This window comes from Sphaerodactylus townsendi, linkage group LG05 (genome assembly GCF_021028975.2).
Source record: "Sphaerodactylus townsendi isolate TG3544 linkage group LG05, MPM_Stown_v2.3, whole genome shotgun sequence".
Lineage (NCBI taxonomy): Eukaryota > Metazoa > Chordata > Lepidosauria > Squamata > Sphaerodactylidae > Sphaerodactylus > Sphaerodactylus townsendi.
The window spans coordinates 168,138-191,073 of record NC_059429.1 but is presented as its reverse complement, the minus strand read 5'-3'; the positions used below and the strand labels follow the sequence as shown (position 1 = coordinate 191,073).

General features: G+C 56.1%; 1 protein-coding gene across 3 annotated transcripts in view; it reads right to left on the bottom strand.

The window, feature by feature from the left end:
* Positions 1–22,936, bottom strand: part of PTBP1 (polypyrimidine tract binding protein 1) — a 76,568-nt gene that overhangs the window by 52,389 nt on the left and 1,243 nt on the right. For 2 of the 3 annotated variants that reach the window (XM_048496980.1, XM_048496981.1), the window contains exon 2: positions 17,067–17,097. In XM_048496980.1, coding sequence (XP_048352937.1) covers positions 17,067–17,097 — 31 coding nt within the window. Of the gene's footprint in view, positions 1–17,066; positions 17,098–22,270; positions 22,309–22,936 lie in introns of those variants that run through there. The other variant, XM_048496979.1, reaches the window with a different exon arrangement.

Below are 22,936 nucleotides of genomic sequence, written 5' to 3'. Positions count from 1 at the left end.
GGTGACTCCACCGGCCTTCAACAATGCTGAGTACATGTGCAGGTGACTCCTTTTTATTGCAAGGCTGTAGCGTTTAGCTCAGGGGTCCCCAAACTTTTTAAACAGGGGGCCAGTTCACGCATGGCCAGAGATCTGTGCCGGGGCCGGATCAGTGCATGCCCGCTGGGAGCATCCATCCGCCCTCGACTCCGCCTCGGTCGAGGCTCCCCACCCCGCTGTCCCTTCCAATCCAGCCCTGAAGCTCCGCCGCCTTTCTCCCCCCTTTGCCACATTGGTACGGTCCCCTCCGGCCGCTTGGAATGAGCAGCGAGTCGCCCGCGCTTGAGGCTGTTTGTAAACCTGGGGAAAAGGAGATAGAGAAGGGGGAGATCCGCTTCTGCCCAGCGGGCCGGATAAATGTCTTCCGGGGGCCTGATTTGGCCTCCGGGCCGTAGTTTGGGGACCCCTGGTTTAGCTTGATGCATTAGCCATTTGCTGGGCTGCCTCAGCCTCCCTAAGCCAGTTTTGACAAATCAATTGCAACAGAATAGTTCAGCAGTGAGTGGCCCCACTGAACCCTGTTCACCACTGAAGGGATGTAATCACATGTATATACCAAGAGATGAAGATCTGTTCAACTGATAAAGATGCCAACCTGAGAAAACAAAGGAAAAAAGTAGGGGGGGAACCCTGCCCCCACAACTGTTTTCCTATTGGGGTCTTAAAATAGTCTTCTGTAAAGTATTTTCCAATTGGGAATGAATTAGTGAAATACATTTAAGACAAGGTCTGACTTGCTCAAAATGCATAGCATCAGTCTTTATATAATTAAAAACAATCCACAGTATTAGATAGTGTACACAAATGATCTTATATTGTAACAGCAAAGTCAGCCAAATCTAAAAATACATAAATCTGGTGACTGAAGCTGTGAACAGGCAAGTCAGATCTTTCTACAAAACTGAAAAATGCCCTGGTTTGCAGAAAAATCTGAAATCTTAAAAAAAAAAACAATCCCAAAATGAAAAAAGAAACAGCTGTAATAATGGCTTCTCTCAGTGGCTGTCGCTGAGCAACCAGAGAAAAAGCCAGGGGGCAGGGAGTAGGGTCCTTTCCAAGGAAGCTTTGGCTTTTGAGGGAGGACTCACTGGGGCCAGGCCTGGCTAGGTGGGCAGGGTTTGGGAAGGGAGAGGCCTCAGCCAGATGTAATGCCATGAACTCCACCCTCTAAAGCAGTCATTTTTCTCCAGGTGGGTCATCTCTTCTTTGTCTGGTGTTTAATTGTAATTTTGGGAGATTTCCCAATTTATATGGCTGAGGTACTTATTACTGTTCAACAGCAGCCATCCAATGAAAGCCAGAGTGGTGTAATCAGAGCTTCAGAAGAGGGTCTGGGAGACCCATGTTCGAATCCCCATGTTGCTGTGGAAGTGTTGAACCCATTGTCTGATATTGGGCTGCCTAGCTGGGAGGGGGACATGCCTGGAGTTGCTTTTGTTTTTGCAGGTGCGCTGCTATCTAACGGTCCGGCCTTGAGTGTCTGCTGCTGGGATGGGCCTCATGTCTGGATCCAGCTGTGCTGTTGTGTTTCCATGTGGGGGTGGGGAGCCTGGGACATATTATCAATTGCTTGGTGTGTTTTTTCTCAGAGTCGTCTTCTTTACTGTACCCTGAAGTCTACCAATAAAATCCTCTGTTGAAACAGAGCATTTACTGGGTTCTGGTCCAGGAAGTCTGACAATCACTAGGTGATTTTGGACCAATCACACTTTCAAACTAACCTACATCACAGAGTTGCTGTGCAAATAAAAAGGAAAATAATAATTTATTTATTTATTTTATTTTATTAAACTTATAGGGCACGCCTTCATCCCCCTCAAGGGCTCAAGGCGTTTTTTCCAACTATGGCTGTTAAGCATAGTGACAGCAATCAACAAATAATATAAAATAAATACTAAAATCATTAAAACCTAAGAACTAAGCAGCAGTTTACTACAGAACTATAGGTTAAGCAACACAGTTCATAAATTAATTAAGACAGGCGCCCCGCCGAAGGCCATTAAAAGAAGAAAAAGGGGAGGAAGTAAGTAGGGCCTGGGATGGAATTTATAAGTAAGACAGGCCCAGCTTTAATAGAATGGAACGGCAGTCTCAGTTCTTGGATTTCAATTCCAGTGTCGATAGGGGCAGTAGATCCACGGCCGACCTCAAAGCCCGTGGAAAAGCTCCGGCTCTGTGCAGGCCCTGCGGAACTCATTAACAGGTCCCGCAGAGGGGCCTTCGCATTACAGGAGTGTAAGGCATTCCATCAGGCGGGGCCAGAGCCGCAGCTGCCTCTTGGCCCGGGTTGAGGCCAGCCCGTATCATTGCAGGACCACGGGGGTCCAGCCAGTAGATCTGCTTCATTGCCGAAGCCGCAGCTGCACCTATGTGGGACATAAAGGGGTGATCGCGTCCCGCAGGGTATGTGGGCCCCATGCCACGTAAGGCCTTAAAGCGTTAAAACCAGCACCTTGGAAAACGCATCCGAACTCCACCGGAAGCCAGTGCAGACGCGCACCAGCACAGGGGTGATATGATCTGAATAACCACCACCACGAAAGTTAGAAGCCGTGCCGCGGCTTGCATTCTGACTCAGCCTTCAGCTTCACGGATCAGTCGCGAAGGGAAGGCCCGCTGCAGAGCGAAGTTAAGCAATAATCATAGCTTCTCCCCGAGGTGACCGTCGCATGGATCACAGTGGCCAGGTCGGACTGGGAGAGATAGGGAGCCAGCCGCCGTGCATAGTTGCATAGGCTCCTATGGTGGAGAAAGGTGGGCTATAAATGAAGGAAATAATCAATACAGCAGAAGATGGGATGCAGACAAAAGGTAGGCTGGTGAATGGCTGAAAAGAACAGACAGACTGGAAAGAGGATATTGGTGATGCCAAGGTAAGGGAAACAGGAAATAGGGTGAGGAGGAGGCAAGAAGGGAAATGAGGTGCTGCCTCATACACCTAAAAGTTCCCTAACATGACAATGGGTCTGGCCTAGTGGATAGCGACACAATTTTTCTAGGCAGAGGCTGTTTGGGTGGGAGAAGCTTAAGAAAGAGGGGCAGGTAGACAGGTTGGCTGCTGGGTGGGAAGGAGGTAGTATTGCCAACTCCAGGTTAGGAAATCACTAGATATTTGGGGGTGGAGTCTGCAGAGGAAAGGCAGAAGATAAGCAGGGTTGGCCCTGGAGAGTACTTGGATGGTAGATATCCAGAGAAGACCAGGGTTGTTAAACAGAGGCAGGAAATGCCAAACTGCCTCTCAACCTTGAAAACCCTAGGGTTGCCCTAAGTAGACTTTTTGTTTTGGGGATGGGGGGTGGGGGAGAGAAGCTAAGTAAGCAGTAAGCCAGTTCTTTCTGTTTGGAGATACCTACGTGGCCAAGACAAGTTTTGCTCTGCTGTTGGGTCTGTGGTCCACCTCTGCAAGCTCAGGAGGCCAGCAAGCCCTCCTTGTGCCCTAGCTAAAATGCGGCCTCCAGACAAAACAAATGGAAGATCCCGCCGACTGTGGTATTTGGCTTTCAGGACTATCTCAGTGTAATCAAACAGGTGTTCATTCACCAAAGCACACGCAGGAAACGAGTCTATGGCTCAGGGAGCATGTACAAAAAAATTGAGAGTACAAAAAAACAACGTATCCCTGCTTTTAACCCACCCCCACCCTCAAGCCCTAATACTGTGCTGGTGTATGCTAAGTCCAGAAAAATTCAGCTTAAAGCCAGCTGCTGAAGCTTTGATGTAGATGCAAATCCAGACATGATGTGAAACAGGGAATAAGTTGCCTTCCTCACAGAAAAGGCAGTTCAAGAAGGCATCTAGAGGTAATTTTGTTGACAAACAATTTGAGGCATCAAGGACCCTCCTGTTGATTTGTCTGCTAAATAACAAGTAAGCATTTCATCAACTTCCCACTGAGCCTTCTCACTCAAGAAAGTTTCAATTGGTTGTCTTCAACTTTCTCAGCCAACACTCAGGTGAAAACAGTTCCAGCACTAAGACCCTGCTGGGCAAATGTCTCACTGGCCCGTTATTTGTAGGCCCCTGGACTTGGATGGGCGCTGAAGAAGATTCTGCACCAGTTCTGCCATGAAACATGGAGAAATATACTTTGTATGTTGATGGAGACACAATAATCCCATCAGCAGGACTTGCAGATGTTTTCCAACATTCCTTTCCCCTCAAGTCTCCCTCAAATCCAGCCCCCCTCTCTCCATTTTTTTTTTGCAGCAGCATCTTCTGGAAGCATCTCTGACCAACCAAAGGTTGACGTATTACCTTAAAGGTTGCTGATCCCCAAAACAAACAGCAGCACTTGTGAATTTCCAATTATAATTCTGGAAAAAAGAATGCCTCATGCAAAAGCATTTACAGGCAAGCAAGACCCTCTAGAGGTGGAGGGAGCACAACAGAGCCAGAAAAGTCTGAAGCACTTAATTACCCATGAAACGAGGGGTCCCTCAGTTGTGCACGGGGTCAATTGCTGGGAACCAGAACTTTTCCAAACACTGATCAGGCAGAGCCCACTGGAGTTGGCAAGAACCACGGGACTAATATGCCTCTACTATTCAGCAGGAAGGAATGTCTTTAGTTTTCAAGTTATTCTGCATCCAGGCCCATGACAGGATTAGCAGGCAGTCCATAAGGATCCATAATTCACTGATGTCCCCCAGCGTGCACCCCACTAAAATGAGTGGGAGTCAAGGAAAACCATCCTTTACCTGAGTTTTATGTTTCCATATGAGCTTTTGGAGAAGTGTCTTCTGAAGAATTGTGGAATGAAAATTTTTTCAAGTGCTATATTTTTCCATGGAAACTTTTCAGCCCTATATGTAAATATAGTCTGTGTAGGAAGTTGTCAGGTCTGCTGGACTGTGGATCAATCATTTCAGACAAGCTAAATGTGGACTATGAAATATGGACAACGCTTGTACTTGGCCCAAGCTTGTATGTGGTTCATTTGCCTTCTTTTGCTAATATTATTTAAATTTAGTAACATTAAATATTTAAATTATTTAAAATCTTCCCATTTATTATTGTTTTGGAAAACCCACAACCTTGCTTCTGAACAATGTTAAGAGATTTAATATTTAATAGCAGCCAAGATTATTTGTTCCACTTTCACTGGCCAAAAAAATCTGGGACAGACCTCTGAAGAGTATTCCCAGGTAAACATCCTCTGACTGCTAAAGCAAGATGGATTCACCAGATAAAGGAGCACTGCAATAAATGCAGGTAACCTTGAAACCTCAACCAGCTCCAATCTAATTCAAGGGGTCCCAGCAAAATCCCAGGGTATTTTGCCAGGAGCTTCCAGAAGCATGTTCAGCACCCTCCAGGGTTACTTGGCAGAGGTCATGGTAAGTATGGTCATGGTCTAAGAAACCCAGGATCCCCCCCCCCCCAAGAGAATAAATAGAAGCCTTTTTCTCAACTGCAGGTGGTCGGTATGACTAATGGTTTTAACAAAATCAGAAAAGATGATCCCTCTTTACTGCTGACTTCTGTGGTTATCTGGCACCAGATTTCCAAAAAGCCAGACATGGGCTTATGAACAGAGTGGTTGTGAACCTCTTTACGTCAGCCTGGTGTCTCTTTCCTAGGCAATCTAATAAAAATCTCAGATTTGTTACACTGCTCTAGTTAGCCGAAATGCCCCCCTTCAGAGTGCTCAAGGGTGAAACGCCACCTTCCGTCCACCATCCCAGCTGTTACTGTTCAAGAAGCCATTCTTGGCTTTCCCCCATACTGCCTCAAGTGAGCTAAGCGGGCCAAACGTCAGAACCCTTGCTGGTTTAACACCCCACAGAGGTAGGACTGTGCAATCCATTTGGGCAATGAAAAGAGCAAGAGACCTTTCCCATTTTGTCCATGCCTAAAGAGGAAAACGGGACAAAATCCAGCTCTGACCTCTTCTGCAGCTCCCATCCAAACTACTTCCATCTGCCCCCCGGATCTAAGGGGAGTAGCTATTGTGGAACAGCTTGGAATTCCTGAGCTCAAACCAGGCAAAGCAACACAGTCATTCTTGTCTGATAGGGTATGTGCTCCACCACCCAAGCAAACTGCTGGTTTAGTTTACAAGGATGGCACTTTTGACAAAATTCCAGAAAGTGAAAAGTCACACAGCAAACCCAAGACCCTTAGCCAAAGTTGTAAGTTCAGCTGCAAAAATGGGCAGCAGAATCTTCAGGCCAATTCTGGATACAGTCTGCACATCAAGTTTAGTAAACAACTTCCAGACTCGGATTAAAGCAGTCAACAGTCCCACTAGAAACAGTGCTGCTGTTTCTAAACAAGGCAAAACAGTAATTGAGAAGGAAACTCTGCTTCACACACAGCATTAGGGAACTCTCCTCTTCCCACAGCAGGTTCCATAGACTGCTATTATTTTTATTTACAGTCCATTATGCAGGAGGGATTTTATAGGGTACACAATCACAGAGTTGTAAGAGACCACAAGGGTTCTCCAGTCCAAGCCCCTGCAATACAAGAAGACACAATCAAAGCACTCCTCTCAGATGGCCAACCAGCCTCTCTTTAAAAACTCCAAAGAAGGAGACTCCACCACACTCCAAGGAGGTGTATTTCACTGTCCGACAGCTCTTACTGTTGGGGAGTTCTTCCTAATGTTTAGGTGGAATATCTTCCTGTACCTTGAATCCATTACTCCTGGTCCTAGTCTCTGGAGCTGCAGAAAACAAGTTTGCACCCTCTTCAACATGACATCCCTTCAAATATTTAAGCATCACTATCATGTCACCCCTTTTCTCCAGACTAAACATACCCAGCTGCCCCAAGTCTTGCCTCGTAGGGCATGGATTCCAGACATTTGACCATTTTGGTCGCCCACCTCTGGATCCATTCCAGCTTGTCAATATCTTTCCAGAATTGCAACACCCAGAACTGGACACAATATTCAAGGTGAGGTCCGAGCAATGCAGATTAGTTTGGCATGAGTTGTTTTTGAGAAACCCATGTTGACTTTTTAGTGATCATGGCATTCCCTTCTAAATGCTTACAGACTGTTTAATGAGCTGCTCTAGAACCTTTCCTGGTATTGATGTCAGGCTGACTTGGCAGTAACTGTTTGGGTTCTCTTTTTTTCCCCTTTTTGAAAAAGAGGATAACATTAGCCCTCCTCCAGTCTGCTGGGACATCTCCTGTTTTCCAGAAGTTCTCAAATACTATAGCAGCTGGTTCTGAGGTTACTTCTGCCAGAGCTTTTAACACCCTGGGATGTAGTTCATCAGGCCCTGGAGATTTGAATTCATCTAAAGTAGCCAGGTGTTCCTGTACTACCTCTTTATTTATTCAGTGCGGAATTTCTGTTCCATTTCCCTCTGGTTAAGCATTGTTTTCCTTTTGGGAAAAGACTAAAGAAAGTATTGAGTAGTTCTGCCTTTTAAGAACATAAGAAAGAGCCTGCTGGATCAGACCAGAGTCCATCTAGTCCAGCACTCTGCTACTCGCAGTGGCCCACCAGGTGCCTTTGGGAGCTCACATGCAGGATGAGAAAGCAATGGTCTTCTGCTGCTGCTGCTTGTCAGGATCCCGAGCACCTGGTCTGCTAAGGCATTTGCAATCTCAGATCAAGGAGGATCAAGATTAGTAGCCATAGATCGACTTCTCCTCCATAAATCTGTCCAAGCCCCTTTTAAAGCTATCCAGGTGAGTGGCCATCACCACCTCCTGTGGAGGCATGAAGAAATGTTTTCTTTTATTAGTCCTAATTCTCCCCCCCACCCCCCAGCATTTTCAATGTATGCCCCCTGGTTTTAGTATTTGAGAGAGAAAAATTTCTCTCTGTCAACATTTTCTATCCCAGGCATAATTTTATAGACTTCAATCATATCCCCCCTCAGACGTCTCCTCTCCAAACTAAAGAGTACCAAACGCTGCAGCAGGAAGGTGCTCCAATCCTTCAATCATCCTCGTTGCCCTTCTCTGCACTTTTTCTATCTCTTCGATATCCTTTTTGAGATGTGGCGACCAGAACTGAACACAGTACTCCAAGTCTTACGCGTTGTAATCATCGGCTTTATATAAGGGCATGACAATCCTTGCAGTTTTATTATCAACTCCTTTCCTAATTATCCCCAGCATAGAGTTTGCCTTTTTCACAACTGCCATGCATTGAGTTGACATTCCCATGGAACTATCAACTAAGACGCTCAAATCCCTTTCCTGGTCTGTGACTGATAGCACTGACCCTTGTAGCGTGTATGTGAAGTTTGGATTTTTTGCCCCTATGTGCATCACTTTGCATTTTGCTACATTGAACTGCACTTGCCATTTCCTAGCCCAATCACCTAATGTATTAAGGTCCGCTTGGAGCTCTTTGCAATCCTTTGCGGTTCTCACCACACTTAATAATTTGGTATCATCTGCAAACTTGGCACCACGCTACCCACCCCTACTTCCAGGTCATTTATGAATAAGTTAAAGAGCACTGGTCCCAAAACGGATCCTAGGGGGGAAACCACTCCCTACATCTCTCCATTTTGAGAACTTACATTTATACCCACCCTTTGTTTCCTGTTCCTCAACCAGTTTTTAATCCATAGGAGGACTTCCCCTTTTATTCCTTCATTGCTGAGTTTTCTCAACAGTCTCTGGTGAGGAACTTTGTCAAAAGCCTTTTGGAAATAATTAAAGATAAAATTATAAAACATATAGAAAAGCAAGACCTGCTGAAAAAGAGTCAGCATGGCTTTTGCAGAGGCAAATCATGTCTTACAAACTTTCTTTGAGGGTGTAAACAGGCCTGTGGATAAGGGGGAACCAGTGGACATTGTCTACTTGGATTTCCAAAAGGCTTTTGACAAAGTTCCTCACCAGAGACCAGGGAGAAAACTCATCAAGGAATAAGAGGGGAAGTCCTCCTATGGATTAAAAACTGGTTGAGAAACAGGAAGCAAAGAGTGGGTATAAATGGGAAATTCTCACAATGGAGAGATGTAAGGAGTGGTGTCCCCCAAGGATCCGTTTTGGGACCAGTGCTCTTTAACCTATTCATAAATGACCTGGAAGTAGGGGTGGGTAGCGTGGTGGCCAAGTTTGCGGATGATACCAAATTATGTAGTGTGTAGTGGAGAACCAAGTAAAGGATTGCTGAAGAGAAACTCAAAAGCGGACCTTGATAAATGGGTGAGTGCCAGGCGCTAAGAAATGGCAAATGCAGTCTCTAATGTAGCAAAATGCAAAATTGATGATGCACATAGGGGCAAAAAATCCAGAAACTTCACATATGAGCTACAGGGATCAGTGCTATCAGTCACAGACCAGGAAGTGATTTTGGCATCTTAGTTGATAGCTCCATGGGAATGTCAACTCAATGCACATGGCAGCTATGAAAAGGCAAACTCTATGCTGGGAGATAATTATAGGAAAAGGAATTGAGAATAAAACTGCAAAGTATTGTCATGCCCTTACATAGCAGTGGTACAGCTTAACCCGCGACCTGGAGTACCTCGTGTTCAGTTCTGGTTGCGCCACATCTCAAAAAGGATATTGAAGAGATAGAAAAAAAGGGCAGAAAAGGCCAACGAGGATGATTGAGGGACTGGAGCACCTTCCTTATGAGGAGAGGCTGCAGCGTTTGGGACTCTTTAGTTTGGAGAGGAGATATGATTGAAGTCTATAAAATTATGCATGGGGTAGAAAATGTTGACAGAGAGAAATTTTTCTCTCTTTCTCACAATACTAGAACCAGGGGGCATTCATTGAAAATGCTGGGGGGAAGAATTAGGACTAATAAAAGGAAACATTTCTTCACGCAACACACGATTGGTGTTTGGAATATGCTGCCACAGGAGGTGGTGATGGCCACTAACCTGGATAGCTTTAAAGGGGGCCTGGACAGATTTATGGAGGAAAAGTCGATTTATGGCTACCAATCTTGATCCTCTTTGATTTGAGGTTGCAAATGCCTTAACAGTCCAGGTGCTCGGGGCAACAGCCACAGAAAGCCATTGCTTTCTCATCCTGCATGTGAGTTCCCAATGGCACCTGGTAGGCCACTGCGAGTAGCAGAGAGCTGGACTAGATGGATTCTGGTCTGATCCAGCTGGCTTGTTCTTATGTTTTTAAATCCAAGTAGACAATGTCCACTGGTTCCCCCTTATCCACATGCCTGTTTACACCCTCAAAGAACTCTAGTATGTTTGTAAGACAGGACTTGCCTCTGCAAAAGCCATACTGATTCTTCCTCAGCAGGTCTTGCTTTTCTACATGTTTAATAATTTTATCTTTAATGATAAAGTTGCATATTAATGTGAGAACATCTGCGGGCTGGTAGCAGAGTTCTTTGGAATACAGGTGAAAGATCACAATCTGGGCCAGGGGATTTGGTAGCATTTAGTTTATCAATGGCTTCCAGAACTTCTTCCTTGTCTACCACTATCTTCTCTAGTTCCTCGGATTCACCTCCCAAGAAGCTTGGTTCAGGTGCAGGAATTTTCCTCACCTCCTCTTGGGTGAAGACAGATGCAAAGATTTCATTCAGCTTCTCTGCAATCTCCCTGTCATCTTTTAGCACACCTTTTGTTCCTTCATCATCTAACAGGCCTACCGCTTCCCTAGCTGGCTTCCTGCTTTTGATGTACTTGAAGAACTGTTTGTTGCTAGTCTTGATGTTCGCAGCCATGCGTTCCTCATAATCCTTTTTTGCCTCCCTTACAGCTAACTTGCTTCTCTTTTGCCACCATTTGTGTTCTCTCTGGTATTCTTCATCAGTTGTTGGACTTCCATTTTCTAAAATACATCTTTTTTTCCTAATAATTTCCACAACCTCCCTTGTTAACCATGGTGGCTTTCTTTTGGACTGGGCGCTGCCTTTCCTAACCTGCGGAACACACTCCAGCTGAGCTTTTAAAACTGTGTTTTTAAATAACCTCCAAGCATCCTGGACAGTTTTGACTCTCTTGATTTTCCCTTTCAGCTTCCTGCGCACTATCCCCCTCATCTTTGAGAAATTTCCCTTTCTGAAGGCAAATGTAACTACATTAGTAGTTGTCACTTGTTCACATGCAGAGATACTGAATCCGACAGCATTGTGGTCGCTGTTCCCTATTGGCTCAACAACACTGACTTCCCGCACCAGGTCCTGGGTCCCACATAGAATTAGATCTAGGATCACCTCTCCCCTGGTTGGTTCTACAACCATCTGCTTTAAGCCACAGTCATTTAGCATATCCAGGAATGTTCTCTCCTTATTATGACCTGAACATGCATTTTTCCAGTTTGTATGGGGATAGTTAAAATCGCCCATTACCACGACATTTTTGTTTTTGTTGGCCTCTCTAATTTCTTTTTCCATCTCAGAATCCTCTTGTGCGCTTTGGTCAGGGGGACGATAATATATTCCTAATGTTAAACTATGCTTCACCCCTGGTATTGATATCCACAGTGCTTCTGTAGTGTGGGGGGGGGGGGGGGTGGGGGGGGGGGGGGGTGGGGGGGGGGGGGGGTGGGGGGGGGGGGGGGTGGGGGGGGGGGGGGGTGGGGGGGGGGGGGGGTGGGGGGGGGGGGGGGTGGGGGGGGGGGGGGGTGGGGGGGGGGGGGGGTGGGGGGGGGGGGGGGTGGGGGGGGGGGGGGGTGGGGGGGGGGGGGGGTGGGGGGGGGGGGGGGTGGGGGGGGGGGGGGGTGGGGGGGGGGGGGGGTGGGGGGGGGGGGGGGTGGGGGGGGGGGGGGGTGGGGGGGGGGGGGGGTGGGGGGGGGGGGGGGTGGGGGGGGGGGGGGGTGGGGGGGGGGGGGGGTGGGGGGGGGGGGGGGTGGGGGGGGGGGGGGGTGGGGGGGGGGGGGGGTGGGGGGGGGGGGGGGTGGGGGGGGGGGGGGGTGGGGGGGGGGGGGGGTGGGGGGGGGGGGGGGTGGGGGGGGGGGGGGGTGGGGGGGGGGGGGGGTGGGGGGGGGGGGGGGTGGGGGGGGGGGGGGGTGGGGGGGGGGGGGGGTGGGGGGGGGGGGGGGTGGGGGGGGGGGGGGGTGGGGGGGGGGGGGGGTGGGGGGGGGGGGGGGTGGGGGGGGGGGGGGGTGGGGGGGGGGGGGGGTGGGGGGGGGGGGGGGTGGGGGGGGGGGGGGGTGGGGGGGGGGGGGGGTGGGGGGGGGGGGGGGTGGGGGGGGGGGGGGGTGGGGGGGGGGGGGGGTGGGGGGGGGGGGGGGTGGGGGGGGGGGGGGGTGGGGGGGGGGGGGGGTGGGGGGGGGGGGGGGTGGGGGGGGGGGGGGGTGGGGGGGGGGGGGGGTGGGGGGGGGGGGGGGTGGGGGGGGGGGGGGGTGGGGGGGGGGGGGGGTGGGGGGGGGGGGGGGTGGGGGGGGGGGGGGGTGGGGGGGGGGGGGGGTGGGGGGGGGGGGGGGTGGGGGGGGGGGGGGGTGGGGGGGGGGGGGGGTGGGGGGGGGGGGGGGTGGGGGGGGGGGGGGGTGGGGGGGGGGGGGGGTGGGGGGGGGGGGGGGTGGGGGGGGGGGGGGGTGGGGGGGGGGGGGGGTGGGGGGGGGGGGGGGTGGGGGGGGGGGGGGGTGGGGGGGGGGGGGGGTGGGGGGGGGGGGGGGTGGGGGGGGGGGGGGGTGGGGGGGGGGGGGGGTGGGGGGGGGGGGGGGTGGGGGGGGGGGGGGGTGGGGGGGGGGGGGGGTGGGGGGGGGGGGGGGTGGGGGGGGGGGGGGGTGGGGGGGGGGGGGGGTGGGGGGGGGGGGGGGTGGGGGGGGGGGGGGGTGGGGGGGGGGGGGGGTGGGGGGGGGGGGGGGTGGGGGGGGGGGGGGGTGGGGGGGGGGGGGGGTGGGGGGGGGGGGGGGTGGGGGGGGGGGGGGGTGGGGGGGGGGGGGGGTGGGGGGGGGGGGGGGTGGGGGGGGGGGGGGGTGGGGGGGGGGGGGGGTGGGGGGGGGGGGGGGTGGGGGGGGGGGGGGGTGGGGGGGGGGGGGGGTGGGGGGGGGGGGGGGTGGGGGGGGGGGGGGGTGGGGGGGGGGGGGGGTGGGGGGGGGGGGGGGTGGGGGGGGGGGGGGGTGGGGGGGGGGGGGGGTGGGGGGGGGGGGGGGTGGGGGGGGGGGGGGGTGGGGGGGGGGGGGGGTGGGGGGGGGGGGGGGTGGGGGGGGGGGGGGGTGGGGGGGGGGGGGGGTGGGGGGGGGGGGGGGTGGGGGGGGGGGGGGGTGGGGGGGGGGGGGGGTGGGGGGGGGGGGGGGTGGGGGGGGGGGGGGGTGGGGGGGGGGGGGGGTGGGGGGGGGGGGGGGTGGGGGGGGGGGGGGGTGGGGGGGGGGGGGGGTGGGGGGGGGGGGGGGTGGGGGGGGGGGGGGGTGGGGGGGGGGGGGGGTGGGGGGGGGGGGGGGTGGGGGGGGGGGGGGGTGGGGGGGGGGGGGGGTGGGGGGGGGGGGGGGTGGGGGGGGGGGGGGGTGGGGGGGGGGGGGGGTGGGGGGGGGGGGGGGTGGGGGGGGGGGGGGGTGGGGGGGGGGGGGGGTGGGGGGGGGGGGGGGTGGGGGGGGGGGGGGGTGGGGGGGGGGGGGGGTGGGGGGGGGGGGGGGTGGGGGGGGGGGGGGGTGGGGGGGGGGGGGGGTGGGGGGGGGGGGGGGTGGGGGGGGGGGGGGGTGGGGGGGGGGGGGGGTGGGGGGGGGGGGGGGTGGGGGGGGGGGGGGGTGGGGGGGGGGGGGGGTGGGGGGGGGGGGGGGTGGGGGGGGGGGGGGGTGGGGGGGGGGGGGGGTGGGGGGGGGGGGGGGTGGGGGGGGGGGGGGGTGGGGGGGGGGGGGGGTGGGGGGGGGGGGGGGTGGGGGGGGGGGGGGGTGGGGGGGGGGGGGGGTGGGGGGGGGGGGGGGTGGGGGGGGGGGGGGGTGGGGGGGGGGGGGGGTGGGGGGGGGGGGGGGTGGGGGGGGGGGGGGGTGGGGGGGGGGGGGGGTGGGGGGGGGGGGGGGTGGGGGGGGGGGGGGGTGGGGGGGGGGGGGGGTGGGGGGGGGGGGGGGTGGGGGGGGGGGGGGGTGGGGGGGGGGGGGGGTGGGGGGGGGGGGGGGTGGGGGGGGGGGGGGGTGGGGGGGGGGGGGGGTGGGGGGGGGGGGGGGTGGGGGGGGGGGGGGGTGGGGGGGGGGGGGGGTGGGGGGGGGGGGGGGTGGGGGGGGGGGGGGGTGGGGGGGGGGGGGGGTGGGGGGGGGGGGGGGTGGGGGGGGGGGGGGGTGGGGGGGGGGGGGGGTGGGGGGGGGGGGGGGTGGGGGGGGGGGGGGGTGGGGGGGGGGGGGGGTGGGGGGGGGGGGGGGTGGGGGGGGGGGGGGGTGGGGGGGGGGGGGGGTGGGGGGGGGGGGGGGTGGGGGGGGGGGGGGGTGGGGGGGGGGGGGGGTGGGGGGGGGGGGGGGTGGGGGGGGGGGGGGGTGGGGGGGGGGGGGGGTGGGGGGGGGGGGGGGTGGGGGGGGGGGGGGGTGGGGGGGGGGGGGGGTGGGGGGGGGGGGGGGTGGGGGGGGGGGGGGGTGGGGGGGGGGGGGGGTGGGGGGGGGGGGGGGTGGGGGGGGGGGGGGGTGGGGGGGGGGGGGGGTGGGGGGGGGGGGGGGTGGGGGGGGGGGGGGGTGGGGGGGGGGGGGGGTGGGGGGGGGGGGGGGTGGGGGGGGGGGGGGGTGGGGGGGGGGGGGGGTGGGGGGGGGGGGGGGTGGGGGGGGGGGGGGGTGGGGGGGGGGGGGGGTGGGGGGGGGGGGGGGTGGGGGGGGGGGGGGGTGGGGGGGGGGGGGGGTGGGGGGGGGGGGGGGTGGGGGGGGGGGGGGGTGGGGGGGGGGGGGGGTGGGGGGGGGGGGGGGTGGGGGGGGGGGGGGGTGGGGGGGGGGGGGGGTGGGGGGGGGGGGGGGTGGGGGGGGGGGGGGGTGGGGGGGGGGGGGGGTGGGGGGGGGGGGGGGTGGGGGGGGGGGGGGGTGGGGGGGGGGGGGGGTGGGGGGGGGGGGGGGTGGGGGGGGGGGGGGGTGGGGGGGGGGGGGGGTGGGGGGGGGGGGGGGTGGGGGGGGGGGGGGGTGGGGGGGGGGGGGGGTGGGGGGGGGGGGGGGTGGGGGGGGGGGGGGGTGGGGGGGGGGGGGGGTGGGGGGGGGGGGGGGTGGGGGGGGGGGGGGGTGGGGGGGGGGGGGGGTGGGGGGGGGGGGGGGTGGGGGGGGGGGGGGGTGGGGGGGGGGGGGGGTGGGGGGGGGGGGGGGTGGGGGGGGGGGGGGGTGGGGGGGGGGGGGGGTGGGGGGGGGGGGGGGTGGGGGGGGGGGGGGGTGGGGGGGGGGGGGGGTGGGGGGGGGGGGGGGTGGGGGGGGGGGGGGGTGGGGGGGGGGGGGGGTGGGGGGGGGGGGGGGTGGGGGGGGGGGGGGGTGGGGGGGGGGGGGGGTGGGGGGGGGGGGGGGTGGGGGGGGGGGGGGGTGGGGGGGGGGGGGGGTGGGGGGGGGGGGGGGTGGGGGGGGGGGGGGGTGGGGGGGGGGGGGGGTGGGGGGGGGGGGGGGTGGGGGGGGGGGGGGGTGGGGGGGGGGGGGGGTGGGGGGGGGGGGGGGTGGGGGGGGGGGGGGGTGGGGGGGGGGGGGGGTGGGGGGGGGGGGGGGTGGGGGGGGGGGGGGGTGGGGGGGGGGGGGGGTGGGGGGGGGGGGGGGTGGGGGGGGGGGGGGGTGGGGGGGGGGGGGGGTGGGGGGGGGGGGGGGTGGGGGGGGGGGGGGGTGGGGGGGGGGGGGGGTGGGGGGGGGGGGGGGTGGGGGGGGGGGGGGGTGGGGGGGGGGGGGGGTGGGGGGGGGGGGGGGTGGGGGGGGGGGGGGGTGGGGGGGGGGGGGGGTGGGGGGGGGGGGGGGTGGGGGGGGGGGGGGGTGGGGGGGGGGGGGGGTGGGGGGGGGGGGGGGTGGGGGGGGGGGGGGGTGGGGGGGGGGGGGGGTGGGGGGGGGGGGGGGTGGGGGGGGGGGGGGGTGGGGGGGGGGGGGGGTGGGGGGGGGGGGGGGTGGGGGGGGGGGGGGGTGGGGGGGGGGGGGGGTGGGGGGGGGGGGGGGTGGGGGGGGGGGGGGGTGGGGGGGGGGGGGGGTGGGGGGGGGGGGGGGTGGGGGGGGGGGGGGGTGGGGGGGGGGGGGGGTGGGGGGGGGGGGGGGTGGGGGGGGGGGGGGGTGGGGGGGGGGGGGGGTGGGGGGGGGGGGGGGTGGGGGGGGGGGGGGGTGGGGGGGGGGGGGGGTGGGGGGGGGGGGGGGGGGGGGGGGGGGGGGGTGGGGGGGGGGGGGGGTGGGGGGGGGGGGGAGTGGGGGGGGGGTGGGGTGGGGGGGGGGGGGGGTGGGGGGGGGGGGGGGTTGGGGGGGCGGGGGGTGGGGGGGGGGGGGGGGTGTGGGGGGGTGCGGCGAGCGGGGGGGTGGACGGGGGGGGGGGGGGGGGGGCGTGGGCGGTGGGGGGGGGGGGGGGTGGGGGGGGGGGGGGGGGGGGGGGGGGGGGGGGGGGGGGGGGGGGGGGGGGGGGGGGGGGGGGGGGGGGGGGGGGGGGGGTGGGGTAGGGGCTGATGGGAATTGTAGTTCCTGAACATCTGGAGAGCGGCAGGTTCCCTACCCCTGGGCTAAAGCTTACAGAACAAAAGTTCATGTTTTATAGTACTTCCAAGATGAAAAAGGAATTTGAAAATGGTACAGTTTTTCAAATCTGAAGGCTATATGTTAGGGACTCCAAACCCCAAATTGGACTATCCACATTTCTCTCCCGCCCCTCTTCCCACGATACGATTCTTAACAGCAGAAGTATACTTAGATACAGTTTTGGATGACAACAGCAATTTCTGAGAAAACTCTTTCTATAGCTTACCTGTCAAGTACCCTATATACTTTGGGAAGCGAAAGAGTTTGCACAGATCCTTCAAAATTGGAAGTGTCTGAGAACACAACCAGACCACGTCCACATCCAATACCATCCCTTATGGCAGGGGAAGACTAGTTACAGTGGATTTTAGGAAAAGTTCACCCACCGTTACCAATCATCTCCTTGAGGAAACCCAGAACTGTTCCCACCCCAGCACCTACCCATACATTTAAAAGCAGTTTGTTTTAGCAAGAACTGAATGGCCTGCAGGAAACATATATCAAATACTGATCAATTAAAGAAGGAGAAATATGCCTACCTTTGTACCAACTGTTGTATCTTGGACAATGCTGTAAAGGAATGAAAAGGATGACCAGGTTAGGTAGGTTTGCACACGTATTCACAACGATTTACAGAAAGGAAAATAAAGGCAGAACAGTGTAGACTCCATCTTGTGAGTCAGGGCGATGTTAAACTTTTATGTGTACCGGACTGGTGGTGGAGGCCCCAAGAAACAGCAAGTAACGAAGAAATTTCCCTTTCCAGATTTTGGCCTTTTAAAGCAGAAGGTAATGAAGGTCCCAACGGCCAGTGCTCTTTCTTGCATGCTATACACCCAGCATTTCATCTACATCCAAGTTAGAGGGCCCATGCAGACACACCAGAGTTGATAAAAACTGCCACCGGCCACACACACTTACAGCTGCTTCAGAAGAGCTAAATGCTCCTTAATTTTATTTTAGTAACACTGCATGGAAGAGAAAACATCTGACTTAGTTAGCTCTCATGTGTGTACCCATCTTGTCCAGGACCTTGGAAATGACTGTAAACTTTAACAACCCAATCTCTCGGCTGCTATTAAACCTGCCTTTTGGGGCAAACAGCCAGGAATTCTCTTGAAAACTCATTTCTAGTAACTCTGCACTTTGAGTTTGTACTAAACACTTTGGCATACCTAAAAAATTGGCTGCTCCGTATACCCACAAACATGAATCGGTTTCAGTTTAGCGATCCACCTTGGAAGTAGCAGCCACACCTCAGTTTCATGGCCATTCTCTGCTGCATCACTTTAATTCAGGGGTCCCCAAACTTTTTAAACAGGGGGCCAGTTCACTGTCCCTCAGACTGTTGGAGGGCCGGACTAAAAAAAACTATGAACAAATTCCTATGCACAAATGATTGTAAAATGTTTGATTTCACCTTTCAGCCTTTCTGTCATGGTCTATTTTTAGAACAGTGACCAAAGTATGTCAAGTACAGGGTGGGCTCCAAATATTGTTGGGGAGGCTGTGGAATACCTTCCCCTGTAAAAAAAAGCAGAACTTTCCCAATGAAACATTCCATCTAACCCAGGATCAGGTATCTTCCTGGGTTCTTTCCTCCCTAACATCCAGCGAGCGATTCACCAGCCTGGCTGATGCCAATGGGAGTGAGGCGGAACAGAAAGCCTGAGAGCAACACATGGAGTAGCCGAGAGGGAAGGGCGGGGCAGGCGTTGCCACATGTAAGGTTTCCAACTCTGGGTCAGAAAATGCATGGAGATTTGGGGGTGCCATCATGTAACTGCAATCAACGGCCGTTGGGGCCAGTTCCTCCTCTCCCTCGAGCCCCCACTGCACATGAATGGAGCCATCGCTGCCATGCCTGGCAGGCCGGATAAATGCCTTCAGGGGGCCACATTTGGCCCCCGGGCCGTAGTTTGGGGACCCCTGCTTTAATTACTTGCTGGTTCACAATCAGGCAAAGCAACAGGAGGCAGCTTTGGGTTGGTTTAAAACTTGATTTATTTGGTATTTGTGGCTACTTCTCTCACCTACCAAGCCAACAAAACAATTTAGACACTTATACCCTCTCTTCTATCCAACAGGAACCCAAAGGAGCAAATGTACCTTCGCTGGCACATGTTTTATCCTCTCAACCCGCAATAGCAGAAGTAAGGGTTAGATGGAGCATGAGTAGTTGGTCTTGGTGCCCAGCAAGCTTCTGTAACAGAGTGTGAATTAGAATCCAGGTCTCCCAGACTGGCACTGACCACTACATTCATGCACTCTCACATACTGCCTAGTTGCCAGCAACTGATAAACATTGAAGTCTTAGATCCACCACGGATTTCCATGGACAGACAGAAGGCCATGTTTGCCAATCCTCCCTCAAACTGCAGACCTCATAGCCCTCCCTCATAATGCCTAGGGACAGGGGGTGCCCTCTAGTCATGCCCCCATGTGACCAGGAAGACCGCAAGGCAGCAGGAAGTCCTGCTGCCTTGTCGTCTTCTGGTGCCCTCGGCCGCACCCATGTCATCATCGACATGGGCGGGGCCAAGAAAAACAGAGGGGCCTCGAGCCCCTCCTCTCTCCTGGCAACCAGCAGTCCCTTCTGCCCTCCCCTCTGGAAGGCTCCATGCTGGAAGGCTCCATGCTGGGGCCTTTGCTTTTATAAGCTCAGGGTGGTCCCTCCCCTCTGGATGTGTGACCCCACCCCTCGGGGGCATGGCCTCACCCCCCCAAGATTATAAAAGCAAAGACCCCAGCACAGAGCCTTCCAGTTGCTTTTGTCCTCCCCAGCCAGGAGGGGGTGGGGCCCACCCTAGGTGTAGCGTGGGGGGCGCCCAGAGAACGGATGTCTCTGGGTGCTGCTCTTGGGGCTCCACTTGTTCCCCAGGAGCAGCATTTTGGTAGGAGGAGAACTTGAAAAAGTCGCACTTTGCGGATGGAAGCTCTGTTGGAACATTTTTGCTGGACCCAACCACATTCTGGAGACTGCTTGTCTAGCACTGCACTTGCAATCCTTGCTAATGTTGTGAAACAATCATGAGAAGTGGACCATCCCCCCACGTCTATGGAAACAAGCACAGCCCAATCCTGCTTAGGGTGGCCTGCCCAAACTAGGCCCTCTCTTTGGTTTACCACAGTTTGAATCCCTGTTCTGCAGAACAGACCCAGTAGTTTCATACAGAACTCCAAATACCGACCAGTCACGACAGAAAACAACATCTGCCATTTTGATAAACTCTGCATCAAGGCCTACAATAAACCATCTTTGTAAACAGTTTCATCTCTTATCCAAGTGTTCGTCATTGCCCCTGTGCCTCCCGTGCAGGATTTTCAGGGAAGCCAGGCAGCATCTATACTTATATCAAAAATTTCCTTACAACCAATGGTCTGTTCCTTCCATCCTCCAAAACAATTTCTGCCATGTCATTACAGCTCAGTGGTTCACAGCAACTGCTCAATCTGCCTTAGCAGTAGCCAGACAGTTTTAAGTCACTTTTGCTGCTTCAAAACCATTGCTAAAAAAAACTCAATGAGAGAACACAGAATTTTTACAATCCCACTGGTGTTCACAATTGCCAGCAGAGACAGATGGGTTTTGTTGAGATCCTGAATGCTGGCTCTAACGAACTAATTAAACCCATCTGCTCATCAGCAGAGACGTCCAACTAAGGGATGTTTTACATAGCCACTTCACTGTCCAAATTATATAAGGGTTAAAAACGTATGCTGGGGAACAGAACACCATTTTATTCCTCTTATAATCAGTAGAAGGAAACTCCCAAGGCCACTTGAAATTCAAGAGCTCTCACAGTTTCCCCTGTGAGCAATGACTTCTCCTTCCTGTTTCTTTCAAGAGACCTCACACAAGAAACATTTCAGGCAAACTGATTTGGGACAACCATTTTGAAACAATCCAGGAAAACATCAGCTCTGGAGTGCTTCAGTAGTGTGTCTGAATCTGTTAGGGAGATGTAGTTTTAGAAACTATTTTCTAAAACCATCTTGCTGTTTAGAGTTAATCAAAAACTCCCAAATATTATATAAAGATAACAAAGCTCCTGACAAACAACCCTGTCTGCCAACTGCCAGTTACAGCTACTCAGTAAGACGGCCTCAAGTGGAAGAGGCTGCATGCCACCGCCGGACAGGGGAGCCAGCATAATTTACATAAGACCCAGATGCAAAGTCAGATGTCTCATGGTAATGAATTATTCAGTCTAGTTATCATTTGCCTTAAGGACAATTGCTGTGTCAGACTTCTACAGAGGAAATATCTTAGTCTGCAGCAGTTCAGATCAACAGGATAACACGCACATTTCCACAAGACAAATTATCAATTACAACTACTGAACTAAAACAAAAGTTCCAGCAGATTCAGCGTCAAGAATGTCTTCACCATTTAAATGTTATGATTGTGCTCAATGTTATGGCAGAACCAATGTTTCGAGAACTAGTGATAAAAGACTTTGGTCAGAAACAGTATCTTGAATTATGAGGGTTTTTGAAAAACAAAAATGAGCAGTCTCATAGAACTGTGTGCTCAAAAACCAGGCAGCAATCAGGAGCCTGACAAGGACCTAGTTATGCCATTCTTAATAAAACCAACAATTGCAAAGAACTCAAGACAGCCTTGTTAAAAGTCCTTCAAGGTGGTATAGTCCAACCTGCCTTCCCCCACCACCACCAGTTCAGGAAATACAAAGCTAGTGAAAGCTCAACAGATGGCTGTCTAACCTCTGGCTTGAACACTGCCAGCAAGGGGCACTGAATATCTGCTTAGCCATACTATTTGCTGACTGCTATGCACCTTACACCCAGGGGTGCACAAGGATCACAAAGTCATGTGTTTAGATTGGCGACAGTTTCAAGCAGTCCAACATTACAAAATGAGAAGGTCAAAAGATACCCACCTCATTAAGCAGGGAGATTAAAAGGAAAGCTGACTGAGTAAGTCCCACCAGGGCTGCAACAGCTGCAGGCAGCCCCTGGAATTTTAACTGTGGAACTGGAGGCTTGGCACTTAACCGTCTCAGCATAGGGCTGGAGTCTAAAAAGGCTCGATGCTGGTACCCAGGGACAGAAAACCTATTTTCCAGCTTCACACTGCAGGTTCATAAAATGGGGATGGGGTGACAATTTCAAAAGAGAAACTTAAGTCATCCATAAAACGATAGCCCAGCAACCCTCTGCAAACTGACCAGTTTATTGTGACAGAAGCTCATCAGAGACCAAACACTTACTTCCACACCAAGCCACCTCATGATACTCTTGTGAAGGATTCGAAGTGGGATGTGCTCAGAGCATTTTGGACATCGCCACGATCTTTTGCCACTCTTTCTTTGCCCTCAAAGTCACCTTAAGGAGGATTCTGTGTGCTCACCACACCCAAGTAACAAGCCTGCACTGATCGGAGCCTGCGTTCTAATGCACAGCATGGGAGGAAATATTTTCTCCAAGTGCATCAGAAGGAGTGGCAGTGCAGCAGACAGCCCTGCCATCCCCCCAGCATTTCTACCATCCACAGGAGAGAAAGGCCAAGTGTTTTTCTGGACAAACAGAAAGTTGAAGGAGGAAGAGTCTGGGCTGAGGCAAGACACACACAAGTAAAACAGCCAGGATCAGGCAGGCAGCCCTGCACTGCTTCAAGGGGCTGGACCAAAAGAAGTGAGAAATAAATTAGGTATAAAGAAGAAGAATACTGGCTGAGAGTTCAACATGTATCCTGCAAATTCGAGCAAAATGTACTAACCCTCTCTCCCACAGATATCCCATGTTAGTCTGCTGGATACTGAATCAGACCTGGGTCTGCCCACTCCGGTGGAAGTTTTCAGACAAAGCCTTTCAGTCTAAATAAAAACAGCATTCAACAAGAGACACTCTACATGGGCTATGCTTCAAGATTTCCCCCTCACTGGTCACTCAGGATGACACTACACACTTAGAAGTATTAAGGACTCCCCTTCCCTTATAAAGAAAACGTTCATTTTTGAAACAGGTTAAAATGCACCCCCAAAAGGCCAACTAATGAAGTATAAACAGCCTCCCCCCATAAATAGATAGAAAAGTGGTCCCCATCTCCAAGGGCAGGGTTGGGGGGAGGGGAGGGACATGATGCTGCACAGCCTCGGGCCACGAAAGTGAGCAAAACAAAACTGATTTTTCTTCACATTTCTAGAGGCTGGGAAAAGCCACTAGTGAATTAATAGGGAAACACACCAACTTATTCCCAGGAAAAGGAAGCACCTGAAGTACTATTCACCCCCTCCCCTCATCAGTCCAGATACTTGGAGAAGGGGGGTTATGGCATCTTCTCCTAAAGACCTGTTGGCATTCATGACATGGTATCTATGTTTAAATATCTGAAGGGATGCCATGTCGAAGAGGGAGCAAGTTGGTTTTCTGCTGCTCCAGAGAC